The sequence below is a fragment of the Hydra viridissima genome, unplaced genomic scaffold (genome assembly GCF_058129835.1).
Source record: "Hydra viridissima isolate aposymbiotic clone 2 unplaced genomic scaffold, HvirCarnegie_v1 scaffold_2, whole genome shotgun sequence".
Lineage (NCBI taxonomy): Eukaryota > Metazoa > Cnidaria > Hydrozoa > Anthoathecata > Hydridae > Hydra > Hydra viridissima.
The window spans coordinates 5,830,751-5,852,018 of NW_028324301.1; the positions used below are offsets into that span (position 1 = coordinate 5,830,751).

The 21,268-nt window shown below is 27.6% G+C and overlaps 2 protein-coding genes across 2 annotated transcripts in view; one reads left to right on the forward strand and one right to left on the reverse strand.

Annotated features, from left to right (window-relative positions):
- Positions 1-21,268, reverse strand: part of LOC149891668 (E3 SUMO-protein ligase ZBED1-like) — a 588,790-nt gene that overhangs the window by 218,554 nt on the left and 348,968 nt on the right. The gene's annotated exons all lie outside the window — the stretch shown is intronic.
- LOC145191122 (protein diaphanous homolog 1-like) lies at positions 303-21,252 on the forward strand. The gene is made up of 24 exons (XM_090077356.1): positions 303-574; positions 1,560-1,748; positions 2,594-2,698; positions 2,812-2,936; positions 7,296-7,364; positions 7,696-7,765; positions 11,790-11,914; positions 12,544-12,655; positions 12,752-13,214; positions 13,318-13,382; positions 13,497-13,626; positions 15,472-15,854; positions 15,949-16,165; positions 16,359-16,486; positions 16,691-16,759; positions 18,082-18,168; positions 18,277-18,345; positions 18,488-18,571; positions 18,901-19,030; positions 19,256-19,380; positions 19,515-19,679; positions 19,813-19,881; positions 20,017-20,185; positions 20,289-21,252. Exons 1-24 carry the CDS (start codon positions 548-550, stop codon positions 20,408-20,410), a joined length of 3,297 nt encoding a protein of 1,098 aa, XP_089933482.1. The 5' UTR covers positions 303-547; the 3' UTR covers positions 20,411-21,252.

Below are 21,268 nucleotides of genomic sequence, written 5' to 3' on the forward strand. Positions count from 1 at the left end.
TTATTTTTGACTTTGCTTCAGTTGTACACGAATACCCTGAGAAAAAAAATCTCTTCTACTAAAGAACAATAATAAACCTTGTTAACATTAAGGAGTTCAGCTACTGAAATTATCGTATTTGATGAAAGTCAGAAAAAAGATTGGCTTTGTTTAAATTAAAAATAAATTTAAAAATGGTTTTATGACTTTTTAAACCATGTTTTAAGGTCGAATAAAATTAAAGCGTATCAATTTTGTTTACATTTAATGACGTTTTTAGTTACGTTTCGATTCTTTTATAGCAACCTAAACCATCGATCTTTTCTAATTGAAATTCACCCAAGGTTATCAATTTAACTCACCCATGGTTATTTTAAAGCCGCTCTAAGAATCCGTACGGTTCAGATATGTAAAACTTTAGGCAAGTTGAGACGAAGATTAAATTTTTTGCAGAATTGATTTCCTTCCTAGCTTTTATGGATAAACAGCGATAGGAAAACCCAGAATATGTGATTAGACTTTTGGATATTTTCCTATTCTTCCATTACTACCAAAAAAAAAAAAAAAAATGGCCGACAAAGAAAAAGGTTCTCTGGTAAGAGTTGCTGTTATCATACTTAGTTTGAGCATAATTATCTGTAGCTGAGCTTTGAGACTTGAGCGTGTTAATATTGAAGCTTACTTATGTATACTAGTTTTTTTATACTAGTTATTTAGAAATAGTTTCTGTATAATATCTAAATTGCAGTGTAAAATATATCCAAAACGATTTAGCTAAGCATAATCAATTAAAATTACAAGTTAAAATGTTTGTAAAGTATTATTATATATCTCTGTCTTTCTTTTTAACATCATTGCCAACCATTAGTCAAACAAGTAGCCCTTTTAATTATTTGATCTCCAGAAATAGTAATAGAGTTTAAATATACTCTATTGTTAGTGAGTATATATACAAGCTAATATAGTTGGTTTAATTACATCAACTTATGTTATTTTATAAAGTATTTACTTCTAAGCAAAGATCTCCTCAATGACTTAATCAACACTAATGTTACTAAATACTTGTTAAGATTTATTAAGATTAATTAACATTTTTAAAAAAATTTGATCCATCTACTATCTAAGCATGTAATGCTAGTAAGTAATTGCAAATACTCATTTGTTAAACTAATTGCATAGTGAGAAGTTTTTTACTTGATGTTATCTTACCTGAAGAACCAGGAAAGATACTATGATTCTTGTATGTATTTCAGAAGTATAAAAGTAATTTTGATAATCAAACTAAAATGATAAGCACAAAAATATGAATATTTACAAAGCTATGGTTCTGTGATCTTATCTACAATTTAAGGCAAAAACCCAAAATCTGGTTTATTATAGGCACTCAAGAATTGTTTCCTATGTAAAGCTTTTTTTTTTGGTTAAATTAAAATGTTCTAGATTATCACTAAATTAGGTTGAACCTGATGAAATAAAAAGAAAATTATGTTAAAAATATTTTTGAAGTTAATTAAAAAAAAAAAATTGCTATATTGTCAATAAAATAATTTAAATAGCTTTTTTTTTTTTTTTTTTTTTAGTTAGACCGTTTAGCTTCTAAGAAGAAATCTAAGTCTGGAAAACCATTGAAAAAGCTTCCGATAAGTGCACCTGGACCAAAAGCACCATATGAAGCAGACAATCCTGTCAATGAAGTTCTGGAGGTAGAAATTTCAGGGCTTAAAAAGCTGCCTTCTGAAGAGTTTAACAAGAAGTTTGAGAAAATGCTTGTAAGTTTTTGAAATCTACTAAATAAAAAATGTCAAGGACGCCAAAGACTTAAAGCATAAAAATAAAAGTTAGATAATAATTACTATATGGTGTAATACTACATGGTAAACTACTATATGGTGATGATGAATGGTTGAATTAATAATATTTTCTATCTATTTAATAAGATTGTTAAAGCCTTATATTTATGTAAAGAAATATTGATTTGGTTATTATGGTATTGTTAAGTCTTTACTACTGTAAATGTCTATTGTTTACATTAGCACTGAAAAAGACAAGGCTACTTCTTTTAAGTACTACTTGATGATTTTGATTACTTTCTTTACTTTAATTATAGTTTTAAACTTGCATAATAGAAACTTCCCATGTTATAGTATCATATGACCATCATATTGCAGCAAAGGAAAAGCAGAATTATAATTTACTATTTCTCCTGTTAGATTCCTTTTAACCTCCTTACTATACAATTTAGAGATTTTTAATTTAAACATTGGTTTGTTTTATTCATATAAGAAGCGTATTAAAGTTGCTTAAATATTACAAAAGAGAAGGTTAAAAATTTAATGGTCTCATCTTAACAATATGTGCTATTTCCAGTAAATGTTTTTACTTTCTTTATTTTTATTGTGAACCACAACAAAAATAAGGTTTAAGACAGTAATTATTTGGGTCAGCAGGAACAGATTACAGATTATAAAATAATTTGTTCTCTTTTAGTTTTAAAAAGGTAATACATTTTATAACAGTCTAGTATAAAAAAATTAGGGTGAGGCAATTATCTGATACTATTGAAATTGTAGAAATTTAAAATGACTTGTAATTTTTTTGTCCTATTTGTGTTTAGGATGACATGAACTTAACAGAGAATCTAAAAATGCCAATACGTAATAAAGATTTTAATGACAAATTAAATATGCTTGGACAATTTATGAGAAGACAAAATATTAAAGTTAGTTTTTAATTGTTTTATCATCTGTAAATAATAATTTTTTTAAAGAAATTTTTTTGATGATGGCTTGTTATATTAGTCTCTAGGTAACTTTTTTGATCTTCTCTTCAAAGGTATCGTCTGGTCCTGAATCAGCTGAAGACTATCAAAAACAGTTATCAAGAAATGATTTTGAATTTGGAGAACTTGTTCAGTTGTTACAATCTTTACGAGTATCACTTACTGGACGGCCTATCAGGTTCAGTTGATCAATTTAGTAAATTTCTTAGACATTAGCAATTAAATACTTTAATAATTACTCAAATTAATATGTTATAAAGTTACAATAAATTTGAAGTTTTTATTAAAACATCATTTTTATTTAGAATACTATTCTAAAACAAAAATGAATTTTTTAGCACATGAATTAATTGTGCTGACGAAGTGCCACTCTGTATATTCTGCCATTATATTTTTAAATCAGCAATAATAACAATATCATTTTTGGAATCTTGACTAACCAATTAACCTTGTTTTGTTTTATTTATATAGAAAAGACATGAATAAAGTTTGCGTTTTAGTCTTCAATTTACTTCTAAACTATTGTTAAATAATTTGTAAAAAGCTGTTGTTCTGACAAACATGTTTGTCTAAATTATATTGTATTGAATTGTCATGTCAGCTAATCCATTCAGAATTGCAAAAGAAATATTTGATTAAAATATTACTTACGAATACAAATTAGACCAAAAGGTCAGAATTCTGAAAAAAAAAAAATTGTTCAGAGGAATGAAATCTTTAAAAAAATGTTTCAGTTAAATTTTTTTTTTTTTGATACATTTCATAACTGTCAAATCGTGAAACTCGGAATTGTTACACTGTTCAATTGGATTGTTTTAGTAGATATAATAAAAAAATAATTTTATTTGCATATCAGTAGGTTGAAAGTGCCTCATACATTCCAGCAAAAACTATTATTAGACAAAAAGTTACATATAATGATCATTAAAAGAGTAAAACTGTAACTAAAACTTTTTATTATATCTTGGTCATGTTAACCACATCATGAAAATGTGATTATGAGTGCTATGTAGAAATACTATTTATTCATTGGGGTTCAATTTAAATAAAGAAGATCTTTAAAACAAGAAGAAAGTATTTCATTTTTTGGTATCAAATTTTATTTTAAAAAATATATTTGTATAGAACAAACCCCCTTTAAAATTTATATTTTACATAGGAATACACCTGAGCTTAAAAATTAATTTTTTTTCTATGCCTTATAATTGTCTATATTTAGTTAAGATAGCTGCTTTTTTGTTATCACTATTTTTTTTTTTTTTTATATAGAAACTTAAAACAATAGAATAAAAGTACCTCAAATTTAGATCAAGACAACTCACTTAAGGTTTTTTTTTAATTATTTAAATCCAGCTGCAGATTTACTAAGGTCTACTCTACATATGATTTTTTAAACTGTTTCAGTTGTTTATTCCTTAACTGGCAATTAGTTGAGCTAAAATATTTTTACAATTTAAAAGAAACAACATTTAAAATTCTCATATTTCCATTTATTTGTATAAAATTTTAAAACTGTATTTTAGTAGAAATATGAAAATTTATTTTAAGGTGTAATCAAGAGCACATTTTTAAATACATTTTAAATCAGTGCATCAAAGTTGATGTATATTTTGTTTATTTTAACAAGAAATGTCTTGTGCAAAGTCCACTAAAATCATCTAATTAAAAGATTTTAATCATTAAATAAAGTTTCACATTAAATTGTTACCCATTAAATAAAATTATCACCCATTCAAAATTTGTTATGCATTAAATATTGCTCCTTAAAATATAGATGAAAAATTTCATGTGTTCATTTTTTCAGAACTTTTTTAAAAATTTTTTTAGTTTTTAAAATAATGCTAAAGTATTTATGTTTTGTTATTTTTTCTTTTTATTATACAAGAATATGTAACCATTGTTTTCAGATTTTTGAAAAAGAGAGGATAAAAAAAAAAAGCTTTAATTCAGGTTTCATCCTAATAAACTGTAAAATTTAGGGATTATGAAATTTTTATGGCTAGAGATTTATAAAATAGAATAAAATTAGATATGTGCATATAATATTGTTTAGAGTTTTAATGTCTCAACTCTCTAAATTTTGCATCAGAAAACTCTTTGGGTTGTACCTGGCTGTTTTTCACTGAGAGACTTTAATATTAAGGCACATGGTAGTTACAACTGTCTTCTTATTAAGAAAATTCCAGCTTTGGGGGGTTCAAATAGTTCTAGAGCCAAAAGAGTAAGGCCATATGGAAATTTGACATGCAGATATAGACACTAAAAATGTTGAGACTAAAAAGCAATGAAGACTACAATCTACAGATTAATTTCAAATTAACTAAACAAACATTTTAAGTTATAAGTAATAAGATTTCTTCAGGAAAAGTTTGTTGGTTATGGTTTACTTATAACACAATTTCTAGAAAAACCATCTAAAAAAACAATGTCAGGAATTAAGACAACTAGTTAAATGGAAAAAATTTAAAGGGTTATCTATTTTTACTTATTGTCTCACCAAAGGTAAAGAGATAGCTAGGCTTGTACCAGATGGTATTTTTTATCGAATCTAACTGAATATTGCTTACTGGATCTGGATATTTATCATATGTAAAATTCACAAAAGAAAACTGATAAAGTATTTTATTTTGTGGGTAGCTAAACTTTTTAAAGTTTTGTTCAATGATTGTCATCAATCTATAGTTCTTCTATATTCTGTATTGTAATATTCTATGTAAACATTATTTAAAAGAAATTAAAACTGTTGATTGTCATTCATCATTCAATTTATTAAAAGTAAAAGTCATAAACAATGCAGAATATTTATCATATATCAAAAGCAACCATTTTCTATAGTTTTCAAGTTTGTTTATATTTATTTTTCCACTCTTTCAGAAGTCTTGTGTAGTGTCATAGTTCCAGATTTTGGCCACCAGATACCTAATATCCAGTATCAGATATGCAGTACATCCCTACATATAACATTTAGAATATATCATTTATAATTCTTCTGCTAAAAGTTTCATGTATATACTGAGTGTGCTGTTAATAAAGTGATAGAAGTATCAATTCTGTAGAAGGAACAAGATGAGGAATGTTATGAATGCAAGAGATGGGTATGCTAGAGCTCAGCACAGAAATTTGCTATCAGTGTTTAAAGCCAAGAAGGAGATTATCCTAAGAATTCTTTACTTAAACTAAACTCTTTGAGAAAAAAATTAAAATTATGGGTCTAATTCTGATTGAAATAATAAATATTACTTATTTGCATACAGTATTTAAAATATATAAATATATTAAAACGAAGAACAAGTACCTGACCATTTATAAACTTTGTTAATATCTAAAAGTGAATTTTTAAAAAATGATTCATTAGGTAAAAAAAAAATTTATTAGGAAACATCCCCTTGAAAATTTACTTTAAACAAGTATATATTGCTCACTGCAATTGCAAGCAGGTTTTCAATAATATCAAAAAAATTGCTAATATGCCAGCATTCCACTAGACCCTACTGCCAAGATCTTTTTTAATATCCACAGCAGTAGGGCATATAATGTTTCCCATATCTTTATCCAGATGAACATTTTAAAAGAGCAGGTAAAATACCCTTATCTTTCAGAGATAAGGGTATTTTACCTGCTCTCTTAAAAAAAAATGCTAGTTAAACAACATCAATTTTAGTATCCTTTCATTTAATGTTAAAAATTAGATGGCTATAAAAAAAAAAAAAAATTCCACTTACACAAAAAAACTTGCATTCACGTTTGAAAAGTTTATAAATAATTATGTATGTGATAGCAATTCAGTTATTACAGAAAGTATGTATTAAATAGTGTAGAAAAAAGGAAAATAGATTTATATGTAATTTAGGCTCAATGTTTTCTTTATTTACAAATCAATTTTTTGTAATTTCTTTCCTTTTAGACTATCAAGATATTTAAACTTCAACCTTGCACATTAATAAAAATTCATTAAAGGGTTGAATTTAAATAAGAATTAATTTAAATATGATATATCCTAAACATGACTTTTATATTCTTGCTAAGGATTTAAGGAGTGTGTCTGCCACTTTCATAAATCCGTGTGGATGAAAATTTAAAGAATGAACAAAAAGTTATTTTATATATAAAAAACTGCAGGCTTAACTAGAGGGTTTTATCTCAGTTATTGAAATGAATATATTTTTTAAATTTCTTTTTCAGTAACACACTCCAGTTTAGACTAGAATTAGATATACCACTTTTGCTGCTCTATTTTCCATGCCCCTGTTGTTCCCACACAGTATTTTTGTTATGAGCAAAAATGGACAAAAACGATTTAGTCTACTTTTAAATGTATATATCTGTTTAAATGAATCTATAAGCTTTATGAACAAGTTACAATTTTACCTTGAGCCTTGAGCATTAAAACAGAAGAAGCAACACAGCAAATTGAAAAAACATCTTGATTTATTATTCAATGCAAGTGTATATGAAATTGTAAATTTTAAGTTGTCTTTGTTATATATGAATTAATAATTTTAACTTATTTTTTTTTAATTTCTTGTATTTTTTCTAGCTGGATTATGGACTTTGGTGCCAAAGGTTTGGAATGTTTACTTAATCATCTAAGAAACTTTATTTGCAGGTAGATTGTGGTTTTATTTGTTTTTTAATGTAGATTTAGAAATTTCTAGGATAAAATTAAAGACCATAATGGTGTCAATAATAAGTAATATCAATTCATTTCTTGAGATGAGTGAGACCATTTAATGAGTTTAAATTTTTATCAACTTCTAAACTTAATAAACTTGTTAAGGAAATGTGTTTATCAATCTTAATAAAAATTTGAGTCATTGATGTGTTTGGAGAGTTTTAATAGCTGTTTAAATAAGGTTTTTACTGCTCTATCTTTAAAGCTGTGTTATTTCATCATTAGCTTGATTTGTGTACCATGTTTGTAAACTCTTTTTTTTTAGTTCATCAACACATGATATGAAGATTCAGCATGAGTGCGTTAAATGTTTAAAAGCTTTTATGAATAACAAGGTGAAAATAATTTTTTTTATCATTCTATATTTATATCATTCTGTTCCCTTTTTTTTTGAAGTTCTACTTTATGTAAGTTATTTAACTGTAAAAAATGTTGTTTGGGTTTAAAATGATTTTTAAAGTTATTTATTAATATGTTAAAGCATTTGCCAACTATGAATTTGTTAGAAAGTTGCCTGGCAAACTTTGTTTTTAATATGTTTTTCCAAAAGTGTTTCACTTTTTCCCTTGTTTCTTAAAGCATCATGTATCAATTCGCCTTTTTCCAGACACTTTTAGAAAGTTTTTCATTTTTTAAAACTATTGATTTCAGATTTAAAATATTAATAATTAAATTCATGTAGTTCTTTGAAATCTGTTGCGTATATATAATGATGGACTGAAAATGTCTGTATATATAATGATGAACTGAAAATGTCGGTATATATAATGATGAACTGAAAATGTCGGTATATATAATGATAGACTGAAAATGGTGCCAAAGGATATTATGGGTCCAGTTGTTTTAAAAATAGCTTAAAGTTTACAGGCCCCTGTAAAAGTAAGTTAGACCCTGCAAAAAAAGTAAAATTTAAATTGCTATTGCTATGTATAAAATATTGAATATTTAATTTAACTTTTCTCCCAAAACCCACCCACCTCCTGAAACATTTGGGTGCCAGTAAAACTCTGATCTCAATAATTAGACTGTTGGGTTGAGTAAAAAAATTGTATTTCTTGTAAAAATGATTTAGTAGCTTAGATGGTAATACAAAAACCAACTAGGTAATTTTTTCAAATTTATGTTTGGCACATCTTTTAATTGTTTTCTGCTGGATGTAGACACTGGTGTCTTACGCATTATAATGGAGGTAGACAATAGTGTTTTATGTATTATAATATATATTTCTTTAATTTTTAAAATTAAAGCATTAACTTAGATGAAAGCGATATTTAAAAATAAGTTAACTTGTGTAAATCCTCAAGGTAACAAATCAAGATTATAAAATTTAAAATAAAAAAAAGAAACAACACATACAGCATTATTTCAAATTTTACATAAGTTAAGTAAAAAATAATATTTTTAGAGTCACTGAATTTTTTGATAATTGTGGTAGTGTTGGTTAAATGTTTTTTATATATTTTGTGAATCAAAAAGGTATGTATATATAATGAATTAATGATTAGTTAATTAATGCTCTTATATATTTTTATTATAATTATTATTACTTATTTATTTATTTGTTTGTTTTTTTGCTAACCAGTATGACACAAAATTGCACAGAAGGCTGCTTTTGAAACAATTAACACTTTCCCTTATGAAAGAACACCTGACATTCAAGCAAGCCTTCAAAACTTGCCATCAGATGTGCAGGCATTTTTGAAATTGAATTATGGAGTGCCTAAAATATGAGTTTGAGAAGAACAACCACCCAAAAATTGTGGTAAATGTTGTTCATGCACAAAAGAAAGAAAACCTCAGTGTCAATAAAATGACACAATTGCCAGACATTTACATGTAAGCGTCACTCTCAAACAAAAATTGTGTGTGTTGGTTGTGTGAAAATAGTAAATCTAATTCTGACTAACAAATACAAAACATTTTCTTGAGTTATATGTTTTATATAGGTCTATTAATTGTTTTGTAAATAAAATAAGTAAATTGACTTTTTTATTGAAATTTTGTTTTTACTTTAATTACTAAGAGTAACGTAATTCTATAGACATGCAGAGCCATGCCTATCCACCCATTGTTGTATATCCATCAAGTTAAGTGAGGTTCCAGACCCATCAAGATAAGTGAGGTTCTCATTTAAAAAGGGAGAACTTTTTCTACTGAATTTGGGTAAATTAACTAAGAAACTTATGCAGTACTAAACCAGTAGTAGAGAGAAGATTTGACAAAAACTTAAGAGTTAGAACAAGAACAAGCTACAAAAGAACTGTGTAGAACCAGAGTGTGCACAAAATATCTGTGCAATTGTGCATGTTTTCCAGTGATAGTTTTTCTATCAGTCTACTTTGTGCTCTTTCAAAAAATCTAGTAAACTTTTTAGTATTCAATTTAAACTAGCATACAGAGCATAACTTTTCAGCACTATAAAGTTATTTATTTGGTTTCAGTTTCAAAATTTGGAATTAAATTTTTAAATATGACTTTAAGAAATACCAAAAAATAAATTTTACACCTAATTTACTTTTAATGATGCATTTTTTATTATGCTTTATTGTTAAAATTTTAGAATAATTAATTTGTGTTTTCTTACTTTTTTATTTTTCAAAAATGTATTAGTTTACTCCAATACAAATAGCTTTATTCAGAAATTGGTTGATATCTTGACCCTCCTCCATTGAATTGAAATTTTTATTCTACTAGTATATGATTTTACTTTGGCTCTGTTAACAAATTGAGCCATATTGAGCAAAATTTTCAACATTTTTTATGGAACAATAAAAGATGCAGACTCCAATTTCATGTATAACAGTTTTTTTGATGTATTGCTTTTAGTATGCTGTATAATATCAATATTTTTACTTTTCCACAGATTATGATGGTAGCATTGACAAAAATGTTGACCTGAATGGCTACAGATCATTTGGCATTTGGTCAGCCTGCATAGTTGCTTGTAAATGTACATCCAACAGAACTAGACATTGTTCCATTGGAAGTAAATTTACAAGCAATTATGCAGGCTGACATAAGTAGTACAGTGGGTAAAAAAGAAACCTGAAGTTGTCAGGAGTGCATTGTAATAAAAATAATAAGAATTGCAGTTTGAAAATCTTGCTTCAAAGAGTGTCAAAACTGTTAGGATAAGGACAAAAAAAATAGATTGTCAATGCCACCCTTCATAAAACAATACCACCCTTCATAAAACAATATTGCAAGAATAATTGTCAAATCAAAAGTCTGCAGAGCAGTTAATATGGCATTTATGTATGTGGTGGAATTGTTTACAATGGGGTGTCTGAAGATAGGATTTATCATAGAAATGGTAGTCAAGACTTGACCTTAAAAATCTTGAGCAAAATATCTGAAATGGAATCAAAGAAGGATTTTCTCTGAAAATCAGCAAACATTTTTCCTTACATTATATTTATTATTCATAATTTGATTTTTTTTTTGTTTTTTTTTTTTTTTTGTTTTTTTTTTAAATATAATAGAGTATTTTTTACAACTTTTAATTCTGCAAAGTTAAAAGTTGTACAAATAAAAAATTGTTTTGGGCCTGTTTTCCTCATGCACAAATACTGTTTGATTCTTCTAGGAGCAGCTATATGATGAGCTTGCAATACAGTGAATTCTTAAATTAAAGATATATACATTATTAAAAAAAGAGAGAGATATTATTGATCAGAATTAGTAATCCTTGGATGTTGACATTTTTATTTGATATATTTGCATGAGTTTCTCTGGATTTATTCTGTTAAATGTTATCTAACTGAAAATACACACTTTTTATGTACATACTAAGTGTATATTGCAAGGGAGTATTGGTATGTGTACTCTCATGTTTCATCAGTTCCAATCCAAACTGTTTCTTAGTGCTTTTAAACCAATTATATTTTATTAGACTAAAAACATCCATAATTTTTATTTTTAAATGGAGCTTTAATTTATCACTTTGGTAAAATAAGAACAATCATCATTTTAAACAAGAAGCAGAGTTAGTTAGAATGTTTGACAACAATATAGAAAATGGGTTAAATGACAGTTTTTAGTGTTTCATTTTTAACATGAGACAGACAAATATTAGCAACTATTGTATACATTCAAAAGTTTAAAAAATTAAGTTTAACAACCATCCATACAGGTTGAATAATTAAATAATTTTTTGAAATAGAGAAAGTTACTTTTTCTTAATCATTTAAAGTTATTTTTAATTTAAATGTTCAACAATCCTCAAGGGAACTCATGGTGGTTTGAATTCTGCTGCAGTCAAAAAGTTTTTCTTTTTTTTTTTTTTTAGCTTTATAATTTAATAGCAGGTTTTTATTGCCTAATAATCTATTGTCAATAAAAAGTCTCATTTTTTTGTAGTTTGGATTGAGTTTGATGCTTAAGAATATACAAGGCTTGACGCTCTTAGCTCAATGTATTCGTTCAGATAATGCAGGGATGATGCAAGATGTTGTCAAAATAATGGCTGCTGTGGGCCTTGTTGAGTAAGTAATAGTATTAAAATTATTTTGTTGTCAGTTTTTTTAAATTTTAATTGAAATGTTAAACTTTACAGTTTAGTAACTTAAAATATTTGTAGTTAATTTTTTAAGATTAAAGCTTATAAATAAATTGTTTGAACCTGGATAATCCTATATAAAATTTCTTTTATTGTTTCTAATATCAAGTATTATTTCCTAAATACTTATGCCTCACAAGTAAAGAAAATTACTACTAATCATCAGGTTTTAGCTTCTTGAGGAAATTATTGTACTACTTTAGTCTTTATCATGGTTTGAAGTAGATAAATATATGTTGTTTTTCATCACAGAGAATTTGTTTTACTGTGGTGAGAAACCACCTGTCTTGCATGTTTTTGTATGCTTTCTTGCTGTCCTTAAGGTAAAAAAAGTATTTAAATTTGGTAAAACTTGTCTTGGAGATCCATCAGAAATGCCACTATGATAGGGCTTCCTAAGACCAGTCTTTTGTTGTCATGGACTTCAAAATGTCTCATATGTTGCATGAGGTGACATAAAATCTGCCTATATTTTGAGCCATAAACAGTTAGGATATAATACTATCCAGGAACGAAAATTGATTTGCAAATTTATGATATTTTACATTTTATTAGCCATGATAAAGCTCTTGAAGCAATGACTTTAAAGGGAGAAGCAGAAAATAAAACCAGATTTCATGCTGTCATCACAGCTTTGAAGGGTGATCAATACCCTGCTTCTTTGAAGGTTGGTTTTTTTTCTTAATAAAAAAAACAAAAAAAACTGGAAAAGTAAGAAATTTAACATTAAGATTTAATTTAATTAAATTATATTTTGTCTTAGGTTGCCTGTCTGCAAATGATTAATGCACTCGTAGCTACTCCTGAGGATTTAGACTTCAGATTGCATATAAGGAATGAAGTTATACGTGAAGGTCTTGCTGAAGCTTTGCCTGGCCTTCGTGAAATTGATACTGAAGACTTAAATGTTCAATTAGACATTTTTGATGAACATAAAGATGATGATGCTGTTGAATTTCAGCATCGCTTCAATGACATCACTGTACATTTAGAGGATCTCTCAGATGTCATAAATATTTTAAATACTGTTGTCAAAGACACTCCTGCAGAACCATTTTATTTATCAATACTGCAACATTTACTGTTAATAAGGGATGATGTTTATGTGCGGCCACAATATTTTAAACTTATTGATGAATGTGTTGCTCAAATTGTTTTGCAAAAAAGTGGTGTTGATCCTGATTTTTCTGCACGAAAGCTTCAAATTGATATTGATAACCTGATAGGTAATATATTTTTCCAGGCTATTGAATTTCCCTCTATTTTTTATGTATGTTTTCAGTTGTAATTTTAAATAAGTCAATAAAGCAATTCAAGTTTATATTGTAGAGGGGCAAGTTGAAGGAGCAAAGATTGCAGAATTTGATAAAAAATTGTCTGTTTTGGAAGCTAAGGTATTTTATGTTTTAGATTTCTTTAACTTATTTTTTTTATTTTATTTATTTATTTATTTATTTATTTTTTTTACAAAAAAAGGAGCTATGGAAATTATTGCTTTGGTTTTTTAGTTAAAAGAAGAAACAACAAAAAGAGCAGAAGCAGAGGCAAAGGTTTCACTTGCTGAGTCAAATCATCAAGCTCAACTAAAACTTCTAGAAGGAGAAATTTCAGCTTTAAAAGCTGGGGGTGCAGTACCTGGTATGTATTTATTGACAGAAATCCCTTTAAAATTTAATCAATAGTATGCTATTTATTTGAAGTACCTTTTTAAAAACCTCAGTCAGTGTGTGTGTGTATCTTAGTTATAGTTATGAAATGTCTTATTAGTTTTATAAAGGTAAGACAGAATAACTTTGACATTTTAACAATTCTAATTACACTAAAATATTCTCAAATGATTTACTAGTTCTCTTGATTGCTCTGCGTTCTAGAACTCTTTAGCTACATTTAGTTTTTAATGATCTAAACAAATCAGTCTTATTTTGATATGTATATTTTTTCATGTTACAAGAACAGTTTTTACATTTGTAGCTGTCAAAATGACATAGATTACAGAAAGAATATGCACTTAATGTTTCAATAGTAACCAGCTTTAAGATATACTGATTAACTGTACAACAAAGAAATATTTTAGGAAATATTCATGAAAGCTAAAGTCTGTTTTATAGTTACTTAATTATGCAGATTTTATATCTGAAGTTCTTTTTGGATCATCACCCACCTTTATTTTAAAAAAGGACTACACACATTTTGGTAAATTAATATTTTTCAGAAAAACAGCCACAAATCAACTAGGTTAAAGAATTTCTAGCCTGCAATAAAAGCTTACAGCATGGATTTAGCACTGGTATAACACTGGTTTTGCTTTACAATCATAAAGTACATAATTGAAAATGTTCTTGCTTACTAGCTAGACATTAATTTAGTAATTTTGCAACACTTGTTTGTTTTGCTAGTGTTTTAAAAAAAGCAGCTTTTATATTCTCTCATGAACTAAAAGATGGTGCTATTGGCATTAATGATGCTGCAGCATCTGTAACAGAGTTGGCCATGGACAATTAAAGAGTATCACTATATGTTGTGGAAATTAAATATGTTATTAGATCTGAAGTCAATCATATTTGGCACTTATTTTGTCACAGTTAAGTGATTAAATATTAGACTTTAAAATCAGCAATAGTATTTGAATGTGAGAATGCAGCATTTTCAACCTATTGATTACAGAAGTATGTTTATGTTTATTCATAAAACTTTGTCAAACATTTTTTATCTGCCCAAACAGTCTTGAAAACACCCACTTCAATTGCCTGTAAAATATTTCTAGTGTTTGTCATCAAGTAGAGCAATCCTACCCCATTTGGCAATGCCAGCTCAGCAATTTTATGTGAAGATTTAAGTTTAAAAATAAATAATTTTTCTCCTTACAATTGTTTCATTCCTTCAATAAAATCTTTTTCAAAACATTTAACAAACTGTCCTGGATCCATTCAAGTTGACAAATAGTGGCTGTGCCTAGTGCTGTCAGAACCATTTATTGCACTATATCCTATACAGACAAACTTTTGTAGACAACATATAAAGGTAAATATTTGTCTACAATCAAAATGCTTTGAGCTTTATATATCTATTAATATTAAGTTTTTTATGAATTGTCCACATTTGCAGGTTTTAAGGCATATGCTTGGAATTCTGTCACAATTATTTTGACTGATTTGCGGTCAGTTTTTTTACCTTTTGTATTTTTGTTGTACAAATGCAAGTCTTAAAATTATGTAATATTGAAAGTATCCCTATGTCAAAGTTATTCTTACCTTAGATTTTAAAACACAAAGAAACAATTTGGTTTTTTATTTGTTTGGTTTTTTTTTCTTTTTCCTAATAAGTCATAAATAAGTCTATGGAAATGGGCCTTGGTCACAAATATCCTAATATTTTTGTGAACAAGGTCTAAAGTAAATGAAGACAAGTTTAATATATATTCAAATTATGATAATATTGTACAATTTAATTTTTTAATTCAAACATGCTGTAAATATTCTTAAGGTTCAGTTACTGGTCCTCCTCCACTTCCTCCTCCTCTGCCAGGTTTTACTGGAGGTGGTGCTCCACCAGCTCCTCCATTCCCTGGTGGTGGTCCTCCGGTAGCACCACCACCACCACCTGGTTTTGGACCACCACCACCACCACCAGGTTTTGGAGTACCACCCCCACCACCTGCTCCTGGTGGATTTCCTGGCGGGCCACCACCACCACCTCCTCCAGGCGGATTTTCTGGTGGACCACCTCGACCACCAGGTTTTCCTGGTCCTCCTGGACCACCCTTACCTGGAATGGGATCAATGGCAGGACCACGGCTTCCCGCTGGTATGGCTCAAAAAAAACAGTATACACAACTTAAACAAACAAAAAGATTAAATTGGAATGTTGTAAGTGTCTGTTTAATACAAATAATTTAGTAGAAAATTTTTTTTTTTAATAAAAAAAAGAATTTAACATTAACTAGAATTATTTTTAATGTAGATTCATGCTACAAAGCTGAAGGATGGAAGTTTTTGGACTAAAGTTAAAGAAGATTCTTTAGTGAAAGGTGATATTTTAGATCAAATAGCTGAGACTTTTGCTTCCAAACCAGCCAAGAGTGTTGGAGAAACTACTGATAGTTCTACTGATGAAGCTGCAAAAAGTAAAAAAGGACTTGAACTGAAAGTGTTAGATGCAAAAAGTGCTCAGAATTTATGTAAGTATTGTGTATAATTAATAGAATGTAAATTGCTTTGAACATATTTATCTAATATAATGGTAGTTCTGTTTTAACACAAAGCTTAAAATTAGTTGTTTTTTTTTTCTGACTGCATCTATAAAGTACATTTGTGTACAATATGTATAATATCACCTAAAAAAAACTAGGTTAAACTTTAACTTTTTTTTAGCTATTTTTGTTGGTTCTTTTAAATTGAGCTATGAGCAAATTAAACAAAAGATATTTCAGTGTGATGAAGAAGTAATCACAAGCTCAGCTTTGGAAAGTCTTATCAAATTTCTTCCAACAAAAGAGCAGGTTTTTTGTGCTTTTCCTTTTACAATTTTTTATTATCAAAAAAAAGATTTTTTTTTTTTGTAATAAAAATTTTTTCCAATGGAAGATTTTTAATAATATTAAAAAAAAATTTTTATGTTATCTTTTTTTTTTTTTTTTTTTAATCTGTTTACAAATAAAAAATTTAAAATAGCCATTTTTAAAATAATTATCTATTAATTATAGATGGATCAGTTAAAGACATACCGGGATGTTTATGATGACCTCAATCAGGCAGAACAATTTGCTTTGCAGGTAAAATAGTTGTTCAAAAACCGCTAAATTTTTTTTAAATTTTGAATTTAAATTTGAAAACTCAATTTTATCTGAAAAGTTATTTACTTAAACAGTTGTTTAAATAACTTAAGTTTGTTTAAATTTAACTTAGAAATATTTAATTTAGAAATATTTAATTTTAAACAAGTTCTGCAGTTGTTAAGGCTATTTAATTTTTATTTATTAAATGCCTAAACAAAATGCTGACTTATGTACTTAAAAAGAAATCTACCAAAGGCAACTGAAATCTAGCTTGAACTTATTTTAAAAATGCTGGTTATTAAAAGTATTTTAAAATTTATTTTTGTTATTAGTTATTGGAGGTTTTTAAGATCAGGATCTTAAAAATCTCCAATAATTAATAATAAAAATAAATAGTTTTTAAGATCTTCTCTACTTAACAAGAAGATACATTGTCCAAGCTGCCCTACAAAAGTTGCTCTATTTTTACCAATGAGATAAAAGTAGAAACTGGTATTATCAATATCCCCAAAAAGACTACAAGTTGTTGCCTATATTGTACAAAAATTTAGATTCTCATTGAGCTTTTAGGAGGCTTCTTCTATCAAAGGTCAACATTCTGCATAGATTTCAATGCTCATAAAGACTGACTATTGCCCAATGCAGACAAGTTGTTTGTTCAGTTAAAACTCCTTTTAGTGGGTATACACTTCATTACTATGCCTCCTAATAGGTTCCATATTTGGAGGCCTATTAATGAAAAGTATCATCCTGAATTTATAAACCACTGTTAAGCATCTAAAAAGATAAATGTATGGGGATGCTTTGCTATGCATGCTATGTAAAGGATTTACAAGATTAATGGTATTACAAACCAAAACTAATTCTACAGGATCCTTTTTCATCTTGCAAAGCCAAGTTGCACAGAGGTTTTTCCAGGTGGCAGCTATCTATTTCAATTAGATAATGATTCTAAGCACACTGAAAAAATGTAACAAAGTATATGTTGAAAAAATGTACTTACTTTGGACTGGTGGCTAACTCAATCATGCAACCTATATCCAATTGAATGAAATTGGATGAGTTTTTATTAATAATTGTGTAAAACTTTGATTTTTATATATTGATGCTTTAAATATAATCACTTGTTAAATGCTTGTTGTTGTTTTTTTTAGTTTTAGAGTTTTTGTAAAAAAAAACCACACAAAAATTCTTGGCTGGGTTTTTTTTGGCATTGACTGTAAATAGTTTTGAAATTTTCTGAAAACTTGAATTGTACTTTTTTTCTTAAATTTATTTATTTACATTTCTTATTAATTTGCTGCATTACCTTATTTTAGATGGCTACAATTCCAAGGCTTGACCAACGGTTGAACTGTATGAAATCAAAGATTGACTTCAATGAGACTTTAAACGATGTTAAACCTGTAAAGCATTAGTTGCAAAAAAATTTTTTTTTTTATAGTTTTAAAAATTTTTTTAAAAATCATGAATTGTTCAACAATATTAAGTTTTTTTTTCTTCTTCTTTTAAAGGATATTGCAAATGCAATTGAAGCTTCAAAAGAATTGAGAGGTGGACAAAAATGGGGGAAATTTCTTGAAGTATTTCAATTTTTTTTTTTTTAAAGTAACGATTTAAGTTTTTCAATTAAGTTTTTAAATATTTTGATGGTCGTAATAAATGTGAATATTGTTTTTGTTCTTCAAAAACATAGTTTTGGTCATCTATACTATTTTTCTTTAGTTACTACTGCTTACAGGTAATTATATGAATGCTGGCACAAAGAACTCACAAGCTTATGGTTTTGATTTGTCTCTTTTAACAAAAGTAAGTTAATTTTTATCAAACTATAGTTTGAATTATACACAACTTAAATTTAACTTTTTTTTAAGAGCACTTTAGATAAAGCACACAATAGTTTTCCTTTGAGACAGCGTGTCTGTCTTTGAAAACTCAAAAGTTTTGTAGTCGCAATTTTAGGAAGTTGAAAAAATGTAATCGTAGAAAATAATTCCTAACTTTTAAAAACGAGTTTATGTTAAAAAATCCTCTTTAACTTTTGAATCAAATGGATGTCTTTTTCTCCTAATGACTTAAATTCTTATTGAAAGTATTTTCCTGTTTTGTTTTGTTTGTTTTTTTTTCAATGTATATAGGTAGGCAACACAAAATCTGTAGATGGCAAGCTGACTTTAACACATTTTTTAGCCGATATTATTGAAAGTAGCTATCCTGAAATCAATGGTTTTGAAAATGAACTTGGTCATTTATCAGATGCAAGTAGAGGTAATTTAGTTATGAATTTCTTATTGTTTTTCCCTATATGCTGCAAGTTATAATGTTCCATAAAACAGCTTTTTATTGTAGTTTTTATTTATTAACCGCATTTTTTCTTGTTTCACCTTTTACAAATAATTTACATTGACGTTAAACTAATCAGGAAATCAGATGGCTTGAATAGACCACTACATAAACAGCAATAAAAGTTTCTCTTATTTTTATGCTGTTTAGTTTCTGACGATGTTACCGCTAAGGCTGTGGCTACGTTAAACTTGTCATTGTCGAGGGTGCGTGACGAACTACAGCATCACCAAACTCCTGTTAACTCTGACGATAGGTTTTTGGACATAATGTCTGTATCTTTTCAAGCTCAATTTATTCTTACATTTTAATATAATTAATATTTATTCAGAAGAGATTTTGAGTACTTTAATGTAGTTGATTTATGCATTAAAAGGTTAAAAGGTTACAGCTTTAACAAATGAAACAGGGGTTTGTAGCTGAATGCAGCGAGAAGCTTCAAATCGTACAGGAGATGCACAAAAATATGACAACAATTTTTAATGAGTTAGTTGAATACTACTGTTTAGACCCTAAGAAATCAAATATGGAAGAGTTTTTTGGAACAGTAAACAGTTTCATCAAAGAATATGTGGTACGTAACTATGTTTAATAATATTAAGATTAAAAAAGGTTCTTTCTTAAGGGTTCTTAAAGTTTATCGTTTAGAATTATTAAACAATCTAAAAAGTAAAAAGGTTGGTTTTTTTTTTTTTTTTCTTGTACAGCTAGCGCAAGAAGACAATTTGAAGCGCAAAGAAAAAGAAGAAAAGGAAAAAAAAGCAAAGGAAAAAGCAGTAAGAATCTTAAACGATTTAAGAATATTATGAGAGACTTGTTTCTCATTTTTCAAAATACTAAAAACTAGAAAGATTTTTGCAATTTTCTCTTTAATTTATTTATTATTATTTTTATTTTTTTTTTTGTTAAAGGAGAGCGATCTTAAAAAAAAAGAAGCAGCAAAACAAAAGACCAGAAAAAATCTTTTGGACGATGCTGGCGACGAAGAAGGTGTTCTAGATGGGCTAATGCAAGCCTTACAAAATGGCTCTGCGTTTCGTGATCCTTCGAGGCCAAATAGAAAACGGCAACCGCGCAAAGGTTTTATTTTAATTTTAATGCTTTCAGTTTTTTTGCCTTTTTTCTCTATTTAAATTAAAATTTGTACAAGTATCTCTAGATATATGAATAAAATTTTTTTAAGGTAAAACTTCTGGAGACTTGGCGAGAAAAGGTACACGGGTAAATGCTGTGCCGATTGAGGTGTTAAATCCTGGTGATAAGTTATCCAACAAACTTAAATCAAGAGTTGATCTTGATGATTGATATCAAATGTTATGTTTTAAAGACCATGATGATTTTAGTGGATTTTTATAATGCAGAGTCCTAATGATTTTTGAAGAGCAGCAAAAATATAAAAGATTCTATATATCGCTCCCCCTCTGACATTTTCGTTTTGGAATTCGCACTGACATTAGTTTAGTGATGTACTAAAGTATTGATTTAGTATCAATACTGTTTCTCGGTGTCAGATTATATATGAAAAGCATTTTATTAAAACTCATGGAGTGGAAATTTCAAAGATTAATATTATTTTATAAACTTTAAATTATTAATCAAAACGTTTATTAAGTTGACCAAGTTTCTTTGAAACGTTTTTCACTCGTAGCTTTTTGTCGTTGGTTTTTCTGTTTGTTTTTTGTTTGTTTTTTGTTGTTTTTTTTTCTGTTTGTTTTTTGTTTTTTTTTTTTTTTTTTTTTTTTTGTTTTTTTTTTAGATTCGGTTTTTCAGCCTTTGCTGGGGAAAAAAATTTGGCTGAGTAAACTTTCTTTGAATGCACATAGTCTTTAGATAAAGAATTTTTAGAAAAAAAAAACTTTTCCTTGGTATATTTTTAATTCAGAAACATTTTAAAGACCTTTTTTCTGATATCTCTGTTTGAATTCTTAGATTGAATTTTGTCAGATCGGCGAGTTTCTTTTGATATGATTAATTGTTTATATATTTTTATTGTTTATAGCTGGGGTCCATGAAAATAGTAGAATTTTCAAATGTGCAATATTTTTTTATTTTGTGTAGATTTGCAGTGGTTATACGTTTGTTCTATTAATTAAAATGTCTTGATATCGTCAGAAAATTCGTATTATTAGTCTATATTTCATACTCTTTATTGTTGTTTTCCTT

Excerpts from the sequence above, each read along its gene's own strand:
- LOC145191122 (XM_090077356.1), top strand. The coding sequence starts at position 548 with ATGGCCGACAAAGAAAAAGGTTCTCTG. Across the intron at positions 12,656-12,751 it reads AATACCCTGCTTCTTTGAAG|GTTGCCTGTCTGCAAATGAT; the intron begins GTTGGTTTTTTT and ends ATTTTGTCTTAG. Across the intron at positions 16,487-16,690 it reads TTCTTCCAACAAAAGAGCAG|ATGGATCAGTTAAAGACATA; the intron begins GTTTTTTGTGCT and ends TATTAATTATAG.